The sequence below is a fragment of the Ranitomeya imitator genome, chromosome 2 (genome assembly GCF_032444005.1).
Source record: "Ranitomeya imitator isolate aRanImi1 chromosome 2, aRanImi1.pri, whole genome shotgun sequence".
Classification (NCBI taxonomy): Eukaryota; Metazoa; Chordata; class Amphibia; order Anura; family Dendrobatidae; genus Ranitomeya; species Ranitomeya imitator.
The window spans coordinates 810,290,259-810,311,425 of record NC_091283.1 but is presented as its reverse complement, the minus strand read 5'-3'; the positions used below and the strand labels follow the sequence as shown (position 1 = coordinate 810,311,425).

General features: G+C 43.7%; 1 protein-coding gene across 1 annotated transcript in view; it reads left to right on the top strand.

The window, feature by feature from the left end:
- Positions 1–10,140: 10,140 nt before the first annotated feature.
- The window catches only part of LOC138665894 (alpha-2-macroglobulin-like protein 1), an 84,388-nt gene continuing 73,361 nt past the window's right edge, over positions 10,141–21,167 (top strand). Inside the window, exons 1-2 of the mRNA XM_069753839.1 lie at positions 10,141–10,445; positions 14,710–14,893. Coding sequence (XP_069609940.1) covers positions 10,378–10,445; positions 14,710–14,893 — 252 coding nt within the window. The 5' untranslated portion in view covers positions 10,141–10,377. The remainder of the gene's footprint in view (positions 10,446–14,709; positions 14,894–21,167) is intronic.

The following is a 21,167-nucleotide window of genomic DNA, read 5'->3' as shown; positions in this document are numbered from 1 at the left end:
AACTTAAGAAGGGGTTGTCTTCGTAGTTGACAACTCGTTTAATTTTCTCTAATTATCCCCTGAGCATATGTATTGTAAGTTCAGGAAAATGCTGATGTAATTATAGTTTCTTCTGTAACCTCCTAGTTTTTTTCTGTTGTTTTGTCAGAAAAAATAAAGTTATAAGTTGTGTCCTTTTGTTATTAAATACTTTTGTTTTATTATTTAACAATTTTATTTCCCTATAACTAACCGTAACCTTATCCTATCCCTAACCCTAGCCATAATGTTTTTCTTAATTCTGTCCTCAACCCTAGCCAGAATCCTATCCCTATCCCTAACGTTAGACCTAAACCTAACTCTAAACCAGTCCCTAGCCCTAACTCTTGGTAGAATTAGAGAAATTGTAATATAAAATCAGCTCTTAAAGGTGAATGAAGACAGAGTAGAATCACATGCAGTGTATGATTTAAACTGTCTTCTTCATACATTGGCTGCTCATCTTGGATAATTTTGAAGGGTGTAGATGTTGGATGAGTTTGCCATCGGCGGCTCCACTCTGCATAGTTGGTAACCAAGATGACAAAGCTCACTCCATTATTACTGAATGTTGTAACTTTTGTATGTTGTAACTTTTTTTGCTGCCTATGAAGAGTGCAGCAGCTAATGACAAAGTCGTCTCGCCTATTGCACTCTCCATAAGCAGCGCTGGGTGAGCACTCATTGCACTGCTCTTAGAAGAAGCAGGAGCAGAACATTTGACAATACGCAAAACTTTGCTTCCTCATAGACATTGGCGCCCTGGGCAACTGTCCCTCTGCCCCATCCTACCCTCCCTCTATACGCCGCCGGTTACAGAGGTATACTATCTGGGCTATGACATATTACAGCTAAAGTGAGAAATCCCTCTTCATTTCATAGTACATTGCTCACTAATCTCCTCCTGAGGACAACTAAGCAGTGTCCATTGTTTCGTACCAGTATTTTATAACTCTAGGTGATTAGGCTTTGTTGTATTCTGGTATGTTATGTGTTCTCTGGGAACAGATAGTGTTCACTTAATTAAGTTTCTCAAAGCTTAATTACACATAAATGCACACTCATTATCAAGAATATTTGCCTAGAAGGTAATTGGATTACTCCATTAGGGTAAAAAAAAAATTTTCCTAACAGGCTATGACAATGTTATGTTGTTAATGACTATTACCTTGAGTGCCAAGTTGCAAATGAAAGCCCTAAGGACAAGGCAATCTATCACCACCCGTAATCTTCCTAAATCTCAACACTCCATCGCTCCCGAGGACAAGTACCTACATGTATGAGATGTAACCGCTCTTATTTAATCTAATGAATAAACAATAAATCTGGCATTTCTTAATATGTAAAGAAGATACTTGTCAGAACGGTCCATCGACAATAAGCAAATTACAAAATGTTCCTTTATCATGTTCCTTTATCAGTGTTACTCACATGAGGTACTGGTCTCGTTTTGGGTCTTTGTTTGGGGCATCCTGATTCTTTACAGTTTTGCTGGGACTTCTGGTGCTGCCTCTTGTGTGTGGTCGCACTTCTGGCCTGAAACGCATGAAGCACACCAAGTTTCCCTATGCCTAGCCAATGTTCCTCTGTCTTAAAGAAGCACTCCTCCTCCTCCTATCAAAATTTGTATCCTCTGAATATATTGCAGTCATCATATTATACAGGTCCTTCTCAAAAAATTAGCATATAGTGTTAAATTTCATTATTTACCATAATGTAATGATTACAATTAAACTTTCATATATTATAGATTCATTATCCACCAACTGAAATTTGTCAGGTCTTTTATTGTTTTAATACTGATGATTTTGGCATACAACTCCTGATAACCCAAAAAACCTGTCTCAATAAATTAGCATATTTCACCCATCCAATCAAATAAAAGTGTTTTTTAATAACAAACAAAAAACCAACAAATAATAATGTTCAGTTATGCACTCAATACTTGGTCGGGAATCCTTTGGCAGAAATGACTGCTTCAATGCGGCGTGGCATGGAGGCAATCAGCCTGTGACACTGCTGAGATGTTATGGAGGCCCAGGATGCTTCAATAGCGGCCTTAAGCTCATCCAGAGTGTTGGGTCTTGCGTCTCTCAACTTTCTCTTCACAATATCCCACAGATTCTCTATGGGGTTCAGGTCAGGAGAGTTGGCAGGCCAATTGAGCACAGTAATACCATGGTCAGTAAACCATTTACCAGTGGTTTTGGCACTGTGAGCAGGTGCCAGGTCGTGCTGAAAAATGAAATCTTCATCTCCATAAAGCATTTCAGCCGATGGAAGCATGAAGTGCTCCAAAATCTCCTGATAGCTAGCTGCATTGACCCTGCCCTTGATGAAACACAGTGGACCAACACCAGCAGCTGACATGGCACCCCACACCATCACTGACGGTGGGTACTTGACACTGGATTTCAGGCATTTTGGCATTTCCTTCTCCCCAGTCTTCCTCCAGACTCTGGCACCTTGATTTCCGAATGACATGCAAAATTTGCTTTCATCAGAAAAAAGTACTTGGGACCACTTAGCAACAGTCCAGTGCTGCTTCTCTGTAGCTCAAAAGTGGCTTTACCTGGGGAATGCGGCACCTGTAGCCCATTTCCTGCACACGCCTGTGCACGGTGGCTCTGGATGTTTCCACACCAGACTCAGTCCACTGCTTCCTCAGGTTCCCCAAGGTCTGGAATCGGTCCTTCTCCACAATCTTCCTCAGGGTCCGGTCTCCTCTTCTCGTTGTACAGCGTTTTCTGCCACATTGTTTCCTTCCAACAGACTTACCATTGAGGTGCCTTGATACAGCACTCTGGGAACAGCCTATTTGTTGAGAAATTTATTTCTGGGTCTTACCCTCTTGCTTGAGCGTGTCAATGATGGCCTTCTTGACATCTGTCAGGTGGCTAGTCTTACCCATGATGGGGGTTTTGAGTAATGAACCAGGCAGGGAGTTTATAAAAGCCTCAGGTATCTTTTGCATGTGTTTAGAGTTAATTAGTTGATTCAGAAGATTAGGGTAATAGGTCGTTTAGAGAACCTTTTCTTGATATGCTAATTTATTGAGACAGGTTTTTTGGGTTATCAGGAGTTGTATGCCAAAATCATCAGTATTAAAACAATAAAAGACCTGACAAATTTCAGTTGGTGGATAATGAATCTATAATATATGAAAGTTTAATTGTAATCATTACATTACGGTAAATAATGAAATTTAACACTATATGCTAATTTTTTGAGAAGGACCTGTATAGTACTGTGTACTTACAATTGCTCCTTTTGCCTTTCTACCCAGCTATTTATTCTCTTTTCCATTAGGTCTATGACTTCTCTTGATTAAAAACAGATCAGATGAATTCTTCTAAGATTTATGAAGAAACATGAAGTCTCTTTTCTCTGCACGAGTCATCATAAGAACTACAATTCTAGAACACTTCAAAGTCCCTGGCAGCCCAGCTCCACAATCCCTTTAACTCCTGACCCAGCTGCTCCATGCCTCTCGCTGGGACTTTGTAGTGATGTAAAATTGTAATTCTAATGATTATTCATGCAAGGAAAAGACACTTCCTGGAGCTTAGAAGGATTCAGCTAGTCTGTTTTTAAAGACGTCATCCGATTTTTTCACAGACCCAACTTGCATTGCTAATTTTGATCCAACTCTCTGATCAAAATCAGACATGTCTCCACAATTTTCCGTGGACCTCTCAGTCCGCGAAAAATCATGGACATGTGATTTGTGCCACAGATTATCACAGGTACGAGTTACATCCATGAAAATCATTGCTCGTACGTGAATATCGGACGTGTGAATGAGGCCTTATGATGATAGTCTATGGAGTAGTTCATGCCTGATTTTTTTCCTCGGACTGAGTGGTTCTCATAGAGCCACAGAAGTCTGTGACTTTTGGAAAAAAAAATCCAGCTGCACTCGGATGCCATCTGTGTGCTGTCCGAATTTTACAGCCTGATAGAAGAAAATGGATAAAACGTTTTTTTCCAAGAAAAAAGAGACTTTTTATCCAAACTCTGATGTTAAAAACAGACACTGACCAAACTCTGATTCCACTGATGAAACTCGGCTGATTTTCTCTTAGGAGAAAAGCCACTGACGTCTAAATGAGTCCTTGTAATTTGGCACAATCCTGACCCTGCTGCAGACCAGCTGCATGGTTTAGGCCGGTTTCACATTTGCGGTTGTGTCCGCAGCATTTCTTCCACAATTATCCGCATGCGTTGTGTATTGCTATATTTAACATTAGAGACGCATGTGTCTGCGAACGGTTGCGTTTTGCCACGTTTGACGACGCATGTGTCGTTTCGTCGTCTGCGGTTTGGCGCGGTAAATGCTACATGTAGTAATTTTAGAAGCGTCAATTTGCCGCCTAGAAACGTATGCAGTTGTTAGCGGTAGAAATACGGCAAAAAACGCATTGCTCTCTATGTGAACGCATGCGGTTGCAAGCACTTGCGTTTGCTTGAGTTCGTGAACGCATGCGTTTCACAAGAGAAAAACATGTCTAGACACTGATTAGCCACCCCCCACATACAAGGTGATAAAGGGAGGGAGTGGACATTTGCAAGTCACAACTCAGCCGACAGGCAAGCAGACCAGAGGTAACAAGCCTCTGAACAATGTATTTATATCCTAGCCAATGCCTTTATTTTCTATTTTCTGTCTCTACATGTCCTAATTTTTGCCATTTCTTTCTGCATGTATGCATCAGAATGTCTTCTTCTGGTGAGGAGCAACGTCGTGGGCCTTCTCAAGCTGAACATGTCAGTGAAGTGAGTACTCACCTCCTCAGATTGGTAAGTATTCACTGTCACATCTACACATATGACAATTTTTTTTCCTTTTTTTAGAGCATTTCTTCCACTGCGGCAGAGGATGAGCAGGAGCAGCGGGGTCACGGTCGGGTGGCAAGGCGACAGCGTGTAAGTATTCCTGGCTGACTGTTTACTGTATCCTCACTTTAATATTTTTGAATCTTCCTTTCTTAACTTTCCTCTTTCTTTACATTTTTCTTCTGGTCTCCTTTTTTTATCTTGACTTTTTATACATGCCATTTCTCAGCCTCTGTTTTCTTTCTTTTCCTTATGTCAATGTAGACAAAATTTGATTTCTTCATTTATGTTTTAGGTTCCAGAATGGGATGAGGACCTCATTGACAACGATATCCTCATCTCTCTGGTCCATGAGCGAGTCCTGTTGTGGGACACCTGGGTTCCACAGCACTCGGACAAAGTGACGATCCGGCGCCTATGGAATGAGGTGGCCAAAGCAATGTCGGATGGCTGAGACAACGCCCCTACTCGGGTCCGAAATGCATTTTGTAAGTATTCCAATGCAGTATGAAGCAGCAGAGACCTTGGCCCTGCTCACACAACTGTGTGTGATGACACAGATTCTCAGGAGTTTCTCTCATCACACACAGTTGTGTGAACACGGCCAAGAGTACATTGTCTAACCGTTTTGTTTTTTCCACAGTGCTCAAAGTCAAAACACGTTGGCGTTCGATGAAGGACTGCTTCAACAAGGACCTGCGTCAAGAGAGCCATGTTCCCAGTGGTTCTGGAGCAAGGATCCGAAAGTATAAATACCATCGCATTCTGGCATTTTTAAGACTGGTCCTTGCCCAGAGAACGTAAGTGCAGTGCCCCAGAGTCCTGGTCGTTGCAGTAATGTCGTTCTTCCACTAGGGGGAGTGATGTTACGTCTGATGGTACCAAAGGAGTTCACCCTGCCTGATATCACAGCCACACACACATTTCACACTCCAGCCACCAGGGGGGAGCAAAAGGTTCTATCTATTAGGCCAATCCTCACATTAGGGTAAAACTGGTAGTTGGTTAGGAAGTTAGGGAGTTCCTGGCTGGAGAAGAGAGAAAGGTCTTCAGATCGAGCTGGCTGGGGCGATCCCTGGTCAGATCCAGACTGTAGTCTGAGGAGGACAGAAAGACACGGAGCTGCGCCTGCAACCCATGCGGCAGCCTCCTAAAGGAAGGACACGAAAGGAATTGTGTTGTAGAGAGTGAGCCACGATGTCACGGCACAAGGAGAATAGAAACTAGAAGGAGTTCTGTCAGAAGAGGGACTGCCTCCTTCTGGAGCGCGGCCGGTGGTCGGAACACCGAGGGTGTAATAGACTCTACGCTTTACTTCAGAGACTGGCAGGGCAGTCAATTCCATGTTGGCTGTCCGACCTAAACACCTAAGCAGACACGGTGGCAATTGTGGAGGAGGGGCGTCTCTAGGATCCCTATAAAATAGCCTCAGGCCACCACCATCATACTGGTTTGTGCTATCCATCTGGGGGACAGAGAGAAGAGATAACATCTACAAAAGTTGTGAGGACCTTACCGAGTTGCTCAGCAGGGGGGTACTACAACGCCCGAGCGCTAGTAGGAAGGCTACTGATTTCCACCTGGATAAGGGGAGACTCTGGAATTGCCATCAGACCGGCCGGACTCTGCCTACCCTGTCATCCGGCACTCTGGACTGTGGATGCTGAAGCCTTCAGTAAAGGTAAAGAGACTGCATCCATTGTGTCCTCTTTATTCACCACGCCTTGCACCATCCTTCATCACCATCTACACTTCTGGGAAGCCCTGGGGAAACACTTCACCTGTGCGAAGGTATACCATCTAGCTGCCATAACATCACCCCAGCGGACCCCTAAGCAGCGTCGGTCACCCTGACCGAATACCACAGGTGGCGTCACGAACACTACCGTCATCTACTAACTCTGCCTTTAATCAGGAGCCCCTCATAGGGTAACGGTCCGGGTCGGGACACCGTGACATCCTTGCAGAAGGAACTGAAGGACCTGGTACCGAGTACCCCATTGCCCTTACGTGGGGGCGATCCATAAGTATTTCTCTTGTGCATTAGGTTGTGTTGTATTGCCATAATCTGTATGTTTCTATTCAACAGGAGTTGGCGTTTATTCAGTTTTTGGTATTAATTTTTTTTCCTTTGTTCACAGCACATGGAGCAGCACTGTTGACCCAGGTTCTGGAGCGGTCCTTCATCGGACAGCCACGGACCCGTCCCAGCCATCCTGCAGCACTGCAGCAAGTGGGCCTGCCACACTAGCTGGAGGCAAGGAAGCTGGTCCATCAGGTGTTCCCCTTTCCCAGTCCTCTGCCTCTGCCCCTTTTGGGGGGGCTCCTCCCGGCAGCGGCAGAGGGCATCGGACAGGTCACTCATGCCCGAGTTTTTGCACTTGAGCTCGGTTTTTCACGATAGACTCAAGGCTTTGGGTGACCGACTGGATACTTCCATTAGCCATAGGTATACACGTATCCAGGAGGTCACCAAAAGCCTTGACCTAGTAAAAGCCGACCTCCAGAGGCCAGCACATCATTTTTTTTAACCAAATTTAACAGGGCATGTTGGAACACCTTACTCCTGATCTCCAGCTTAGTGTCATGCAGGCCTGCAATGCTGCTTACGTGCAGGCTATGCAGCAGAGTCTGTATTTTCAGCAGACAGTGGCGGCATATCCACCTGTGCCAACACTGTCACGACTGACCTCAATGCCGACCTCTGCAGCATACCACTGCACGGCCACCTCTAGTCCTAGCACTGCCTGACACCACTACAGCACCACCACCATGCCGAGTGCTGTAGGACAGCCCACCGCCACCACCATGACAACCGCTGCTCCTGCTTGGACCTCCTCCACTGACACCATGATGCAGCAGCAGGACCCTGGCATGGCCTTCCGCACTGCCTCCACGATGCAGCAGCAGGACCCTGGCATGGCCTTTCGCTCCACCACCACCACGATGCAGCAGGACCCAGGCATGGCCTTCAGCTCAACGAGCACAATGGACCCTGGCATGGCCTTCCGCTCTATGAGCACAATGGACCCTGGCATGGCCTTCCGCTCTACCAGCACTATGGACTCTGGCATGGCTGCACGCTCTACCAGCACTATGGACTCTGGCATGGCTGCACGCTCTACGAGCACCATTCTTCTCCAGCCGCAGTGGAGTCTGCTCAGCGGAGACGTCGGTCCTAGCGTCTTGCTCAGTCTCACTCTGTGCATAGGGTTACTGCTGCTTTTCCTGCTTCTGCCTTGGAAGCCAGTGCTGGGCAGCGGCGAGCAGACGCTTTTGGGACTAAGTCCTGCTTTTTCCCTTCTGAGCATGCCCAGGGTGAGATCTCCCATTGGAGATCGAGGGTCACATGCTCAGATGCTGCAGCGGTTCCCATTGGTCCTCCAGGAAGGTCCTGAAGGTGCTAAACTTCTGTGGCAGCTTCCCATTGGTCCTTTATTGGAAGGTCCTTTACATGCTGCAGCTATATAAGCTTCGCATGACCGCACGGCCATGCGCTACTGTACAATTGTAATCGTGTGTGTGTGTTGATGAGTGCAAGTCGTTCCTTAAAAAACCATCCCTTGTGTATGACTGTTCGCGTAAAGTGTATGGCTGCAATCTAGCGCCCGGCTGAACTCACAGCGTTAACACACGAAACAGCGCCTACTGCTGTGACCACCAGTACGGTGCCACGCGCCATTTGAGCGCTTCTTTAACCCAAGTCAGGGTGGTTAGTGGCGTCCGCCAGTACGGCACAGTTCGCACTCTCGTGCTAATTAATTATTAGTTTTGTTACGTGTGGTACTGCGGCACTGTGACGCAACAGGATTCGCTTCCTTCACACCGGGTGAAGTTAACCCATGTGTGTATTCACATTGTACCACCATATAGTCCGTCATTACTTGGCAGCAGGTTCCATCTCTGCACGGTGGTCCCCGGGCTGCGAACGCACCTTATTCTATCTTATTATTTGGTGCGTTCCACTAGCCCTAACAGCGGATGTGCTTTCCATCCACCACTCCCAAACAGTTGGAGAAATCACACACACTCCAGAATTTTTCCGCAATTGCAATCCACATGTCCACGGTGGGTAGGACATCCGGAGAACATTCCACAAAGCCCGGAAGGTGTCCCCAACTATTCCAGACAGGGTGGAAATTCCAAGCCGGTATTGGAAGTGGAGGGATGATAAACTCTCTCCGGTTGCCAGAAATCTGGAAGAAAATAAAAAATAAAAAAAAATGACAATCAATTCTATTTATGGTGTTGTTATGCTAAAGACAAAGGAAAATACCAAAAAAATACATGTTAGAACACCCAAAATTAGCACTGGCATTTGTTTAGATTTGTTACGTACCTTAATGTAACCAGCAGGCTTTCCTCTGGTGGAATTGCTCTACGGAGCTGGGTGTCCTGTCTCCGGATGGCTCCTTGGACACAAGCAAGCAAATCCCGGAACGAGTCTTGCGACATCCTTGTATATTCCGGGAATTTGTCCGGGTTGGCATTAAGCTCGCCATACAGCATGTGATAGGCTCCATGGCTCTCACGTAGTTCAATATTGGGGTTTCTCTAAAAACGCCTACGCCGTCTCCTTCTCCATCTTTCGCGATTTCTGTCTTGCTCCCAAGCAAACGCACAGGCAAGGAACAGCTTAATGCTTAAATCCAGGTTGAAATAAAAGCTCTCCATGTGAAGAGCCATCATGACACAGGATACAATAGCAAACTGTTAAGATTTCAGCAGTCCTAGGGTCTATATATAGGTATCCCATAATACACGCCCTCTGTAGTCCCATTGGCGGTGTCTGGTTATCTAGATTTTTCTCCTGTAAAATTTTTCACCATGCTCACCAAAAACGCAAACGCAGGGAAAAGCGTGCAAATGCGGCTTTTTTTAACCGCATGCGTTCCCGCATGTGTCTAAAAAACACCGCGTTTGTACGTGTTTATATGCGTTTTTTCCAGCACTTGCGGATGCAGATTAAACGCTGCGGATTCTAACGCAAATGTGAAACTAGCCTTAGTGCTTATAAGTCAGCTTGTAGCAACCATCATGCCTATCTATTGAAATTCAAAAATGTATTATTTCTGTATGACATAAAAAAAAAAATTAAAGTACTAAAAGTCTCAAGGATACTGGTATCACCTATGGTGCCTGCAAGCTTCTCCTCCAGCCTGTGGTCATTTATATTATTCTTGGTGTCTTATGCTCGTTAGTATAAAGGTTGAGGTTTGACATTAACCCTTTCACTCCCTTATCCTTTCACTCCCTTATAAGACACATAAGAGGAGGTGGAGTCATAACATTAATAAGTACTGAGGCATAAGAGTGAACTCCAGTCAAGGTGAGCAGCCAAGTCAGACATCAGAAGAGATTAATAGGAAGCAGACTGGGACACGGATCTCCTCTTGACGCCCTTGGAACCTTAAGTGGACATTCAACATATCACCGATGATGATCAGAACCACGGTCACACCGTGAGGCGGAAAGATCTGCTCCATTAAAGAACTGTCCAGAACTTTTCTCATTCCCCAGAAGATGTGGCACCGGCTTCTACTACTCACTTACTGCCTGATCCCTTGGACCATCGGAAATAGTTCATCCATGTAAGTAAAACTTAACTTTTTAATTTGTTGTGTTCCAAAAATATCAGAAAGAGCAAAAACCAAGTAGGAAGATATTCCATAAACTTATGAGATCCATGTCTGAGATCCCAAGCAATGTGAATACTGTTGGGCCACACTACAAATGGATGAAAGAGATTATATATAATATTGTAAAAAGAAAAATAACTCTTACGATATGTTAATTGTAAGCTGGAGGTGATCTTAATGAGACCATTGATATCTATAGAGAGTGGATGTCTGCACAAAAGGGACTTTGGGTCCAAGATATTAATATTATAACATTGCTATAACATTGTTTCTTTAGTTTACTATAATGTATAGGATTACCAATAGTTGAGTGTCAAGGGCAGGGATCGGAGATCCACATGGGGTCTACAAAACATCGGTTAGAAGATGATGGTCAGGATACTCGGTTACTAAACGAGGTTGTCCCAATTCAGCAAATTTTTACCTATGCGCAGTACAATGCTGGGGCACATGGTGATTTTGGTCTGCAACACTCATGGCACGGCTAAAATTTGCTTGGTGTTGCTGCTACATTGCAGTGCAACACAAATGAATGGAGACGCATTGCAACCCTCAAGGATACTGTGATAAGCGGACTGCAAAAAGTCCATTTATTTTACTCCCTTACATAGCGGCATTAATTCCACGGCAGTTTACAGACATCATCATCAGTGTCCCCAATGGGGCTCACAATATAAATGCCTTATCATAACATATGTTGGGGAAACCCATGCAAACATGGGGAGAACATGCAAGCCCACACTCCTTGCTGTTGTTGTCTTTTGTGGGATTTGAACCCAGGATGAAGGTACTGCAAGGATATAGTGCTAAATACTGCGCTACTGTGCTGACCCATAAAAGTACAACCAAGTCCGATTTTTCTACACTTGCTTGCTTGTTGCAGTCACATTACCCTTAAACCTTTTACATGTTCGTGTTTAACCCCTTAACGACCAGAGGTATTTTTGGCTTTGCATTTTCATTTTTTGCTCCTCCTTCTTCCCATAGCTATAACTTTTTTTTATTTTTTTGGCCAAAATGGCCATATGAGGGCTTGTTTTTTTGCAGGACGAGTTGTACTTTTGAACTACACCATTGCTTTTAACATATCGCGTATGGGAAAAAAAAATTCCAAGTGCGGTGAAATTGCAAAAAAGTGCAATCCCACAGTTGTTTTTTGGGGTTTTGTTTTACCATGTTCACTAAATGCTAAAACTGACCTGCCATTATGATTTTCCAGGTCATTACAAGTTCATAGACACCAAACATGTCTAGGTTCTTTTTTTTTTTTTTCTTATTTAAGTGATGAAAAAAAGTTCCAAAGTTTGCTAAAAAAAAAAATCCACCATTTTCCAATACCCGTAGCATCTCCATTTTTCATGATCTGGGATGGGTGAGGGCTTATTTTTTGCATGCCAAGCTGACGTTTTTAATGATACCATTTTGGTGCAGATAAGATCTTTTGATCTCCCGTTTTAATGCAATGTTGGGGCGACCAAAAAAACGTAATTCCGGCATTTTAACTTTTTTCTTGTTACACCATTTAGCAATAGGGTTCATTCTTTTTTTTATATTGATAGATCGGGTGATTGTGAACAAGGTGATACAAAAATCTGTGTAGGTTTGTTTTTTTATTGTTTTATTTTGAATGGGGTGAAAGGGGGGTGATTTGAACTTTTATATATATATTTTTTTATATTTTTAAAAACATTTTTTTTACTTTTGGCAAGCTTCAATAGTTTCAATAGGAGACTAGAAGCTGCCACAATGCGATCGGCTCAGCTACATACAGGCGATGATCAGATTGCCTATAGTTAGCAGAGTTGCTCACTTACCATGAGCGCCGTCCATTGGGCGGCGCTCATAGCAATCCGGCAGTGACAACCATAGAGGTCTGCTGGAGACGTCTGGTTGTCATGCCAACCCATCAGTGACGTGTGATCATGTGACGGGGTCACCGATGGGCAGGATTTCCAGCGCGCTTGCCGGAAGCGTGAGTTAAATGCTGCTGTCAGCGATTGACAGTGGCATTTAATGGATTAACAGTCGCTGCAAGATCGCGATTCCATCCGCGGCTGTTAGAGGCACATGTTAGCTGTTCAAAATTCTCACACAGCGGTGCTGTAAGTGAGAGCACCGGAGCTGATGAACTCCGGTGAACTCTCACGGCGGCTTAGTGATAAACTGTGGGAGCGATTACCTTCTGTCAGTGTATCACCGGAGGCCGGGTAGAGTGGTCACATCTCCAGATGTGACTGTTCTACATGTGAGATTGTCGTGGGACACTCGGTATTAAATGGACTACGGCGGACAGGGAGTATTATATGTTGGTTTATTATTTTATTTTTGTTGCATGAGACGAGGGCGTCGGGGATTAGGCGTTCAGTATGTATGGTAAATTAAGATTTAATTAAGGAGTCTGTGTGATTATTTCAAATAATGGACTTTATTCTGGCTGTGTCTTTATTTACCATGTAACTATGGGTTTACTAATGGATAGGTGTCCTATAGACGCCTCACCATTACTAACCTGTGGGCATGATGTCACCTGACAATACAAAGGTGACATCAACCCCACAAATATGAACCCCACTTTCCACCTCTACAAGGCAAGTGGGAAGATCAAGGCTAAGTGCCAGAACTGGTGCATCTATAAGATGCGCCATTTCTTGGACGGCAGAGAGCTGATGTTTTTAGCTTTGGGGGGTGCCAATATCCATGGCACCTTCCCAGGCTATTAATATCAGCCCGCAGCTGTCTGCATAGCCTTTGCTGGTTCAATTTTATAGGGGGACCCCATGTCAATTTTATTCTGGGATTCCCCTGTAAACTAGTAAAGGCTAAGTAAACAGCTGTGAGCTGATATTAATAGCCTGGGAACCTTTATAGCTATTCGCTTCTTCCCAGACTATTAACATCTGCCCTCAGTCATCAGCTTTCCCTCTGCTTGTTATTAAAATTATGCAGGAGCCCATGCAATTTTTTTTTTTACATTTTTTTTTTAAATAAACAGATATTATAGGTTTCTGAGGGTATGTTCCTATGGTCACTAAACACTGCAGGTTGGACACTGCATACATGCACAGCGTTCAACCCGCAGTGGCCAGATGTTACAGCATAGTGGATGGGATTTCAAGAAATCCCATATTCACTATGCGTGCACCAGCGCCCGCGGCTTCCCTGAGGAGACGGACATGCGGTGCGTCTTTCCAGACTGCAGCATGTCTATTTTATCTTGTGGAGACGCTCAGTCTCCACAAGGTAAATATCACACTTCCAATGTATTGGATGCGGTGCTTCCGCATGGTTCAATAAACACATGCGGAATTACCTGCGTTCAAAAGCCGGCAGCGCTTTGGATTGAGTGGACATGTTCTGTGTCCAAAGCGCTGTCGATTACTGGCTCTGGGGACGTAACCTAATAACATTGCTGTTTTGTTACAGCATATGTAGGTTAATTATGTTAATGCTCCTACATAGGCTGGTGACTGTGTGTGTGTCTTTATTTAATATTAATGAGGGTATCTGGCTGAAGAGGTCAAACAAGGAAATTTCATCACATTTTTTTTCTTAATAATATATCTTTATTTAGCTTACAAATCCGCATGAAAATCCGCATCAAAACCGAGCAGAATTTCCACTGCGTTTTCTGACAAGAGATGCAGAAATTTCCACAAGCAAATCTGCAACGTGCGCACATAGCCTAAAAGGTTCGCTCATCTCTAATAATAGGTCTGTCAGTCTTATCTCAGAAGGATGTGACTGTCAATAAAAAGGGTAAGGGTTACGTACAATAATCCTATGGATGTGGACAATGTCTGAGATTTGATACGATGTCCACATCGCCATCTCCAACTGTGGCACTGAGAGAACTAACTGTAATACACACTATATTAGGAATATACATACAACTGCTAAATGAGTTTTATGTTTTTTTCCCGGAAAATTCCTTTAAGCTTTATTTTTCGTACAGTTTATCCTACTAGTGCATGTATGCAAGGCAGAACCAGAGAGTTATGAAAGTCCATGGCTTAAGAACGGAAACAGACTATTTAATTAAATTCTGGCAGTGAAAGCAATAGACTGGGAGGCACCAGCCGTAACAACATAACATGGAGCCAAACAGGAATATTAACTGGAATGATGAATGAAAGGATGAAAATATTAACAGTATGGAGTGATACGAGGGGAGGAGTAAATAAACTGCAATGTTAATGTGCTCCATTGTCCTCCACAGAAGTTACTTACTACTGATTCCAGCCGAGATTCACTTTCCCTCCAATGAATCACTTTGTGTGGATGTCCGGGGAGCTCACGAGACCCTTAGTGTCACTGCCACCTTACAGCATGGCGTAGAGGACAGTATCCTACTCCAGGAGATGATGACAGAATCCCAATTATTCAAGTGTGTGCAATTTAAGGTATTTATCCAATATTATGCTAATTACCCACTGTTCAATTCATCGAATTTAGGTTTAGACTTAATTGTGTTCCATCTAGAGCAATGTTTCTCCATGTTCCTAAACAAAAATGCTTGTTACCCAAGCAAATGGCATCAAAGTACCAAAAAACTATGACAATAAAATGAAGCGTAAGGACTGAGTGAATATTCTTAGGCCACGTTCACACGTTCAGTATTTTACCTCAGTAGCTATAAGTCAAAATCTGAAGTGGATGAAAAATTCACAAGTGGTGGTGACGTGTTTCTGTTATACTCTGATTGTTCCACTCCTGGTTTTGGCTTACAAATACTGATTTAAAATACTGACCAAATACTGAACATGTGAATGTCTCCTTAAACGCATTAGCATGTATCCCCTGGGAAAAGAACCTTGTGTAACGCCAATGCCGTCATCCCTGCATGATCCCTCTCCCTCCTCCCTGAAGGATTCCGACATACTTGTGCCTCGACCACTTTGCAGTGTGTTCTTCATCTCCCGTGGCTTCCTGCTCACCTGGACCTGTGCACATTGCGCAGTTCTCCCGGTGACACGCTTAGTGCGCTCTCCCCACTTCGTAAAGGGGCAGCACGTGCTTTCTGGAAATGCCCCCAGCCAATAGCTGGGAGGCATCAGATATTTAAGGCTTGCTCCGCCGTAGGGTGAGGCCTGAGCAACGCTTCCCTTTTAGTTAGTTAGAGTTGGTGCAACTAGTCTAGTCCCTTTACCTGTTCTAGTTAACTGTGTTGTCTGAACCAGAACCTATTCTTGTTACCCTTGTAGTCTGAACCCTGTAACCGCTCTGGCGGTACCTGAACCTGTAACCTCTATGGCGGTACCTGAACCTGTAACCGCTATGGCGGTACCTGAACCTGTAACCGCTCTGGTGGTACCTGAACCTGTAACCACTATGGCGGTATCTGAACCTGTAACCACTCTGGCGGTACCTGAACCTGTAACCACTATGGCGGTACCTGAACCTGTAACCGCTATGGCGGTACCTGAACCTGTAACCGCTATGGCGGTACCTGAACCTGTAACCGCTATGGCGGTACCTGAACCTGTAACCGCTATGGCGGTACCTGAACCTGTAACCGCTATGGCGGTACCTGAACCTGTAACCGCTCTGGTGGTACCTGAACCTGTAACCACTATGGCGGTATCTGAACCTGTAACCACTATGGCGGTACCTGAACCTGTAACCACTATGGCTGTACCTGAGCCTGTAACCACTATGGCTGTACCTGAGCCTGTAACCACTATGGCGGTACCTGAACCTGTCGCAGCTCTGGCGGTACTTGAACTTGTAACTGCTCTGGCAATACCTGAACCTGTAACCGCTATGGCTGTACCTTAACTTGTAACCACTATGGCGGTACCTGAACCTGTAACCACTATGGCGGTACCTGAACCTGTAACCACTATGGTGGTACCTGAACCTGTAACCACTATGGTGGTACCTGAACCTGTAACCACTATGGTGGTACCTGAACCTGTAACCACTCTGTCGGTACCTGAACTTGTAACCACTATGGTGGTACCTGAACCTGTAACCACTATGGTGGTACCTGAACCTGTAACCACTATGGTGGTACCTGAACCTGTAACCTCTCTGTCGGTACCTGAACCTGTAACCACTCTGGCGGTACCTGAACCTGCAACTGCTATGGCAGTACTGAATCTGAAACTACATATTCTAATACTCTAATTGACAAAATATAACTTGTAGAATACTTCTACTGACCAAAGGACTACACCCACCCCTTTTCACCACAATTTCAGTTCACATCTGAAGAACTGAAGAACCGATATCAAATCTTTGTAGAGGATGAAGATGGCACACCTAAGAATGAAGCAATACCAGCAAGCAAAAAAGAAAAGGGCACACAGCAACAAGTGACAGCAAAAAGTACAGCCAAGAAGCAACGAAGAGTGGTGGTGGTGGGAGACTCACTACTGAGAGGCACAGAAGCAGCCATCTGCAGAACGGACATAACTGCAAGAGAAGTATGCTGCCTTCCAGGTGCGATGATCAAGGATGTGACCGATAGGATACCAAAGCTCTTCAGCTCCAAGGACGTCCACCCATTTCTTCTGATACATGTTGGCACCAATGACACGGCAAGGAAGGACCTACCGACAATCTGCAAGGACTTTGAAGAGTTGGGGAAGAAAGTAAAGGAACTGGATGCACAGGTAGTTTTTTCTTCTATCCTTCCAGTAGATGGGCATGGCACCAGGAGATGGAACAGGATCCTTGATGCAAACAACTGGCTAAGACGATGGTGCAGACAACAAGGATTTGGATTCCTGGACCACGGTGTGAATTACTGGTATGATGGACTCCTCGTCAGAGACGGACTACACCTCAACAAACCTGGGAAACACACATTCGCCAGAAGACTCGCTACACTCATCAGGAGGGCGTTAAACTAGAAGAAGAGGGGACGGGAAGAAAAACATTAGACTCGAACAAAGACGACCCAGGAAAACATACTCAGAAGGGAGGTAAGAACATTTCTAAAAGAATCCACAGTGAGGAGATTGGAACAAAACAAAATCCTCTAAACTGCATGCTCGCAAACGCCAGAAGCCTGACAAACAAGATGGAAGAACTAGAAGCAGAAATATCTACAGGTAACTTTGACATAGTGGGAATAACCGAGACATGGTTAGATGAAAGCTATGACTGGGCAGTTAACTTACAGGGTTACAGTCTGTTTAGAAAGGATCGTAAAAATCGGAGAGGAGGAGGGGTTTGTCTCTATGTAAAGTCTTGTCTAAAGTCCACTTTAAGGGAGGATATTAGCGAAGGGAATGAGGATGTCGAGTCCATATGGGTTGAAATTCATGGAGGGAAAAATGGTAACAAAATTCTCATTGGGGTCTGTTACAAACCCCCAAATATAACAGAAAGCATGGAAAGTCTACTTCTAAAGCAGATAGATGAAGCTGCAACCCATAATGAGGTCCTGGTTATGGGGGACTTTAACTACCCGGATATTAACTGGGAAACAGAAACCTGTGAAACCCATAAAGGCAACAGGTTTCTGCTAATAACCAAGAAAAATTATCTTTCACAATTGGTGCAGAATCCAACCAGAGGAGCAGCACTTTTAGACCTAATACTATCTAATAGACCTGACAGAATAACAAATCTGCAGGTGGTTGGGCATTTAGGAAATAGCGACCACAATATTGTGCAGTTTCACCTGTCTTTCACTAGGGGGACTTGTCAGGGAGTCACAAAAACATTGAACTTTAGGAAGGCAAAGTTTGAACAGCTTAGAGATGCCCTTAATCTGGTAGACTGGGACAATATCCTCAGAAATGAGAATACAGATAATAAATGGGAAATGTTTAAGAACATCCTAAATAGGCAGTGTAAGCGGTTTATACCTTGTGGGAATAAAAGGACTAGAAATAGGAAAAACCCAATGTGGCTAAACAAAGAAGTAAGACAGGCAATTAACAGTAAAAAGAAAGCATTTGCACTACTAAAGCAGGATGGCACCATTGAAGCTCTAAAAAACTATAGGGAGAAAAATACTTTATCTAAAAAACTAATTAAAGCTGCCAAAAAGGAAACAGAGAAGCACATTGCTAAGGAGAGTAAAACTAATCCCAAACTGTTCTTCAACTATATCAATAGTAAAAGAATAAAAACTGAAAATGTAGGCCCCTTAAAAAATAGTGAGGAAAGAATGGTTGTAGATGACGAGGAAAAAGCTAACATATTAAACACCTTCTTCTCCACGGTATTCACGGTGGAAAATGAAATGCTAGGTGAAATCCCAAGAAACAATGAAAACCCTATATTAAGGGTCAGCAGTCTAACCCAAGAAGAGGTGCGAAACCGGCTAAATAAGATTAAAATAGATAAATCTCCGGGTCCGGATGGCATACACCCACGAGTACTAATAGAACTAAGTAATGTAATAGATAAACCATTATTTCTTATTTTTAGTGACTCTATAGCGACAGGGTCTGTTCCGCAGGACTGGCGCATAGCAAATGTGGTGCCAATATTCAAAAAGGGCTCTAAAAGTGAACCTGGAAATTATAGGCCAGTAAGTCTAACCTCTATTGTTGGTAAAATATTTGAAGGGTTTCTGAGGGATGTTATTCTGGATTATCTCAATGAGAATAACTGTTTAACTCCATATCAGCATGGGTTTATGAGAAATCGCTCCTGTCAAACCAATCTAATCAGTTTTTATGAAGAGGTAAGCTATAGACTGGACCACGGTGAGTCATTGGACGTGGTATATCTCGATTTTTCCAAAGCGTTTGATACTGTGCCGCACAAGAGGTTGGTACACAAAATGAGAATGCTTGGTCTGGGGGAAAATGTGTGTAAATGGGTTAGTAACTGGCTTAGTGATAGAAAGCAGAGGGTGGTTATAAATGGTATAGTCTCTAACTGGGTCGCTGTGACCAGTGGGGTACCGCAGGGGTCAGTATTGGGACCTGTTCTCTTCAACATATTCATTAATGATCTGGTAGAAGGTTTACACAGTAAAATATCGATATTTGCAGATGATACAAAACTATGTAAAGCAGTTAATACAAGAGAAGATAGTATTCTGCTACAGATGGATCTGGATAAGTTGGAAACTTGGGCTGAAAGGTGGCAGATGAGGTTTAACAATGATAAATGTAAGGTTATACACATGGGAAGAGGGAATCAATATCACCATTACACACTGAACGGGAAACCACTGGGTAAATCTGACAGGGAGAAGGACTTGGGGATCCTAGTTAATGATAAACTTACCTGGAGCAGCCAGTGCCAGGCAGCAGCTGCCAAGGCAAACAGGATCATGGGGTGCATTAAAAGAGGTCTGGATACACATGATGAGAGCATTATACTGCCTCTGTACAAATCCCTAGTTAGACCGCACATGGAGTACTGTGTCCAGTTTTGGGCACCGGTGCTCAGGAAGGATATAATGGAACTAGAGAGAGTACAAAGGAGGGCAACAAAATTAATAAAGGGGATGGGAGAACTACAATACCCAGATAGATTAGCGAAATTAGGATTATTTAGTCTAGAAAAAAGACGACTGAGGGGCGATCTAATAACCATGTATAAGTATATAAGGGGACAATACAAATATCTCGCTGAGGATCTGTTTATACCAAGGAAGGTGACGGGCACAAGGGGGCATTCTTTGCGTCTGGAGGAGAGAAGGTTTTTCCACCAACATAGAAGAGGATTCTTTACTGTTAGGGCAGTGAGAATCTGGAATTGCTTGCCTGAGGAGGTGGTGATGGCGAACTCAGTCGAGGGGTTCAAGAGAGGCCTGGATGTCTTCCTGGAGCAGAACAATATTGTTTCATACAATTATTAGGTTCTGTAGAAGGACGTAGATCTGGGGATTTATTATGATGGAATATAGGCTGAACTGGATGGACAAATGTCTTTTTTCGGCCTTACTAACTATGTTACTATGTTACTATGTTACATCCACTTACTCTCCTCTCCACCTTATCTCTTATTTCTTCCTTGTCTTTTTCACAATCCTACTATTTTCAGGGTCTCTCTAAACATGTGGCTCCACCTGATAAATGATACTTTTTTAACCCTTTTCTTCTACTACCCTTCTCCAGTTCGATTCCCACTCACTCTGTACACTACTTTTACACATTTTTTCATTTCCCTTTCTTACTCCTTTTCTTGCATTTTATACTAACTGTTTTTATAATTGGTTCATTTGACACTTTTTATTTTCCACCAACTCATAAACATGTTTTCCATTATGCTTTCTTTTGTTTTTTTTTGTACCCACTCCTAAATGGGTGGTCCACATGTAGCTTGGCACCCATTTTAGCTTTAAATACCCCTCTGTACTTATAAACCCTGTTTGTCGGTTTCTTTTGACTTGAAAAAGATGCCGGTACAGCATTGAATCGCATTGTCTGAATATACCAACACCCTCATTGAACTGCCTTGCAGCAAGAGACTCTTTTCCTTCCGTGCAGCCTATCCTCAAAGCGCTTTTATTCCCTATACAGAAAATTACTAGACAAACATCTCACCAACATCTTCAATTTAGTATTCTCAGCTCGGTCACTCACCTCGGGGACAGGGTGCTAACCGCACCAGCATATATTCTCTGTTCAACTTAAAAGTTTGGAGGGGCCATAAAGGAGATGATGGAACTCAACCATAAGTCTATGATAGAATGCACGTGAAAATCACCAAATTTATCTATTTGACGATATTTGAGCTGGATTCGTCTCTTAAAAGGTT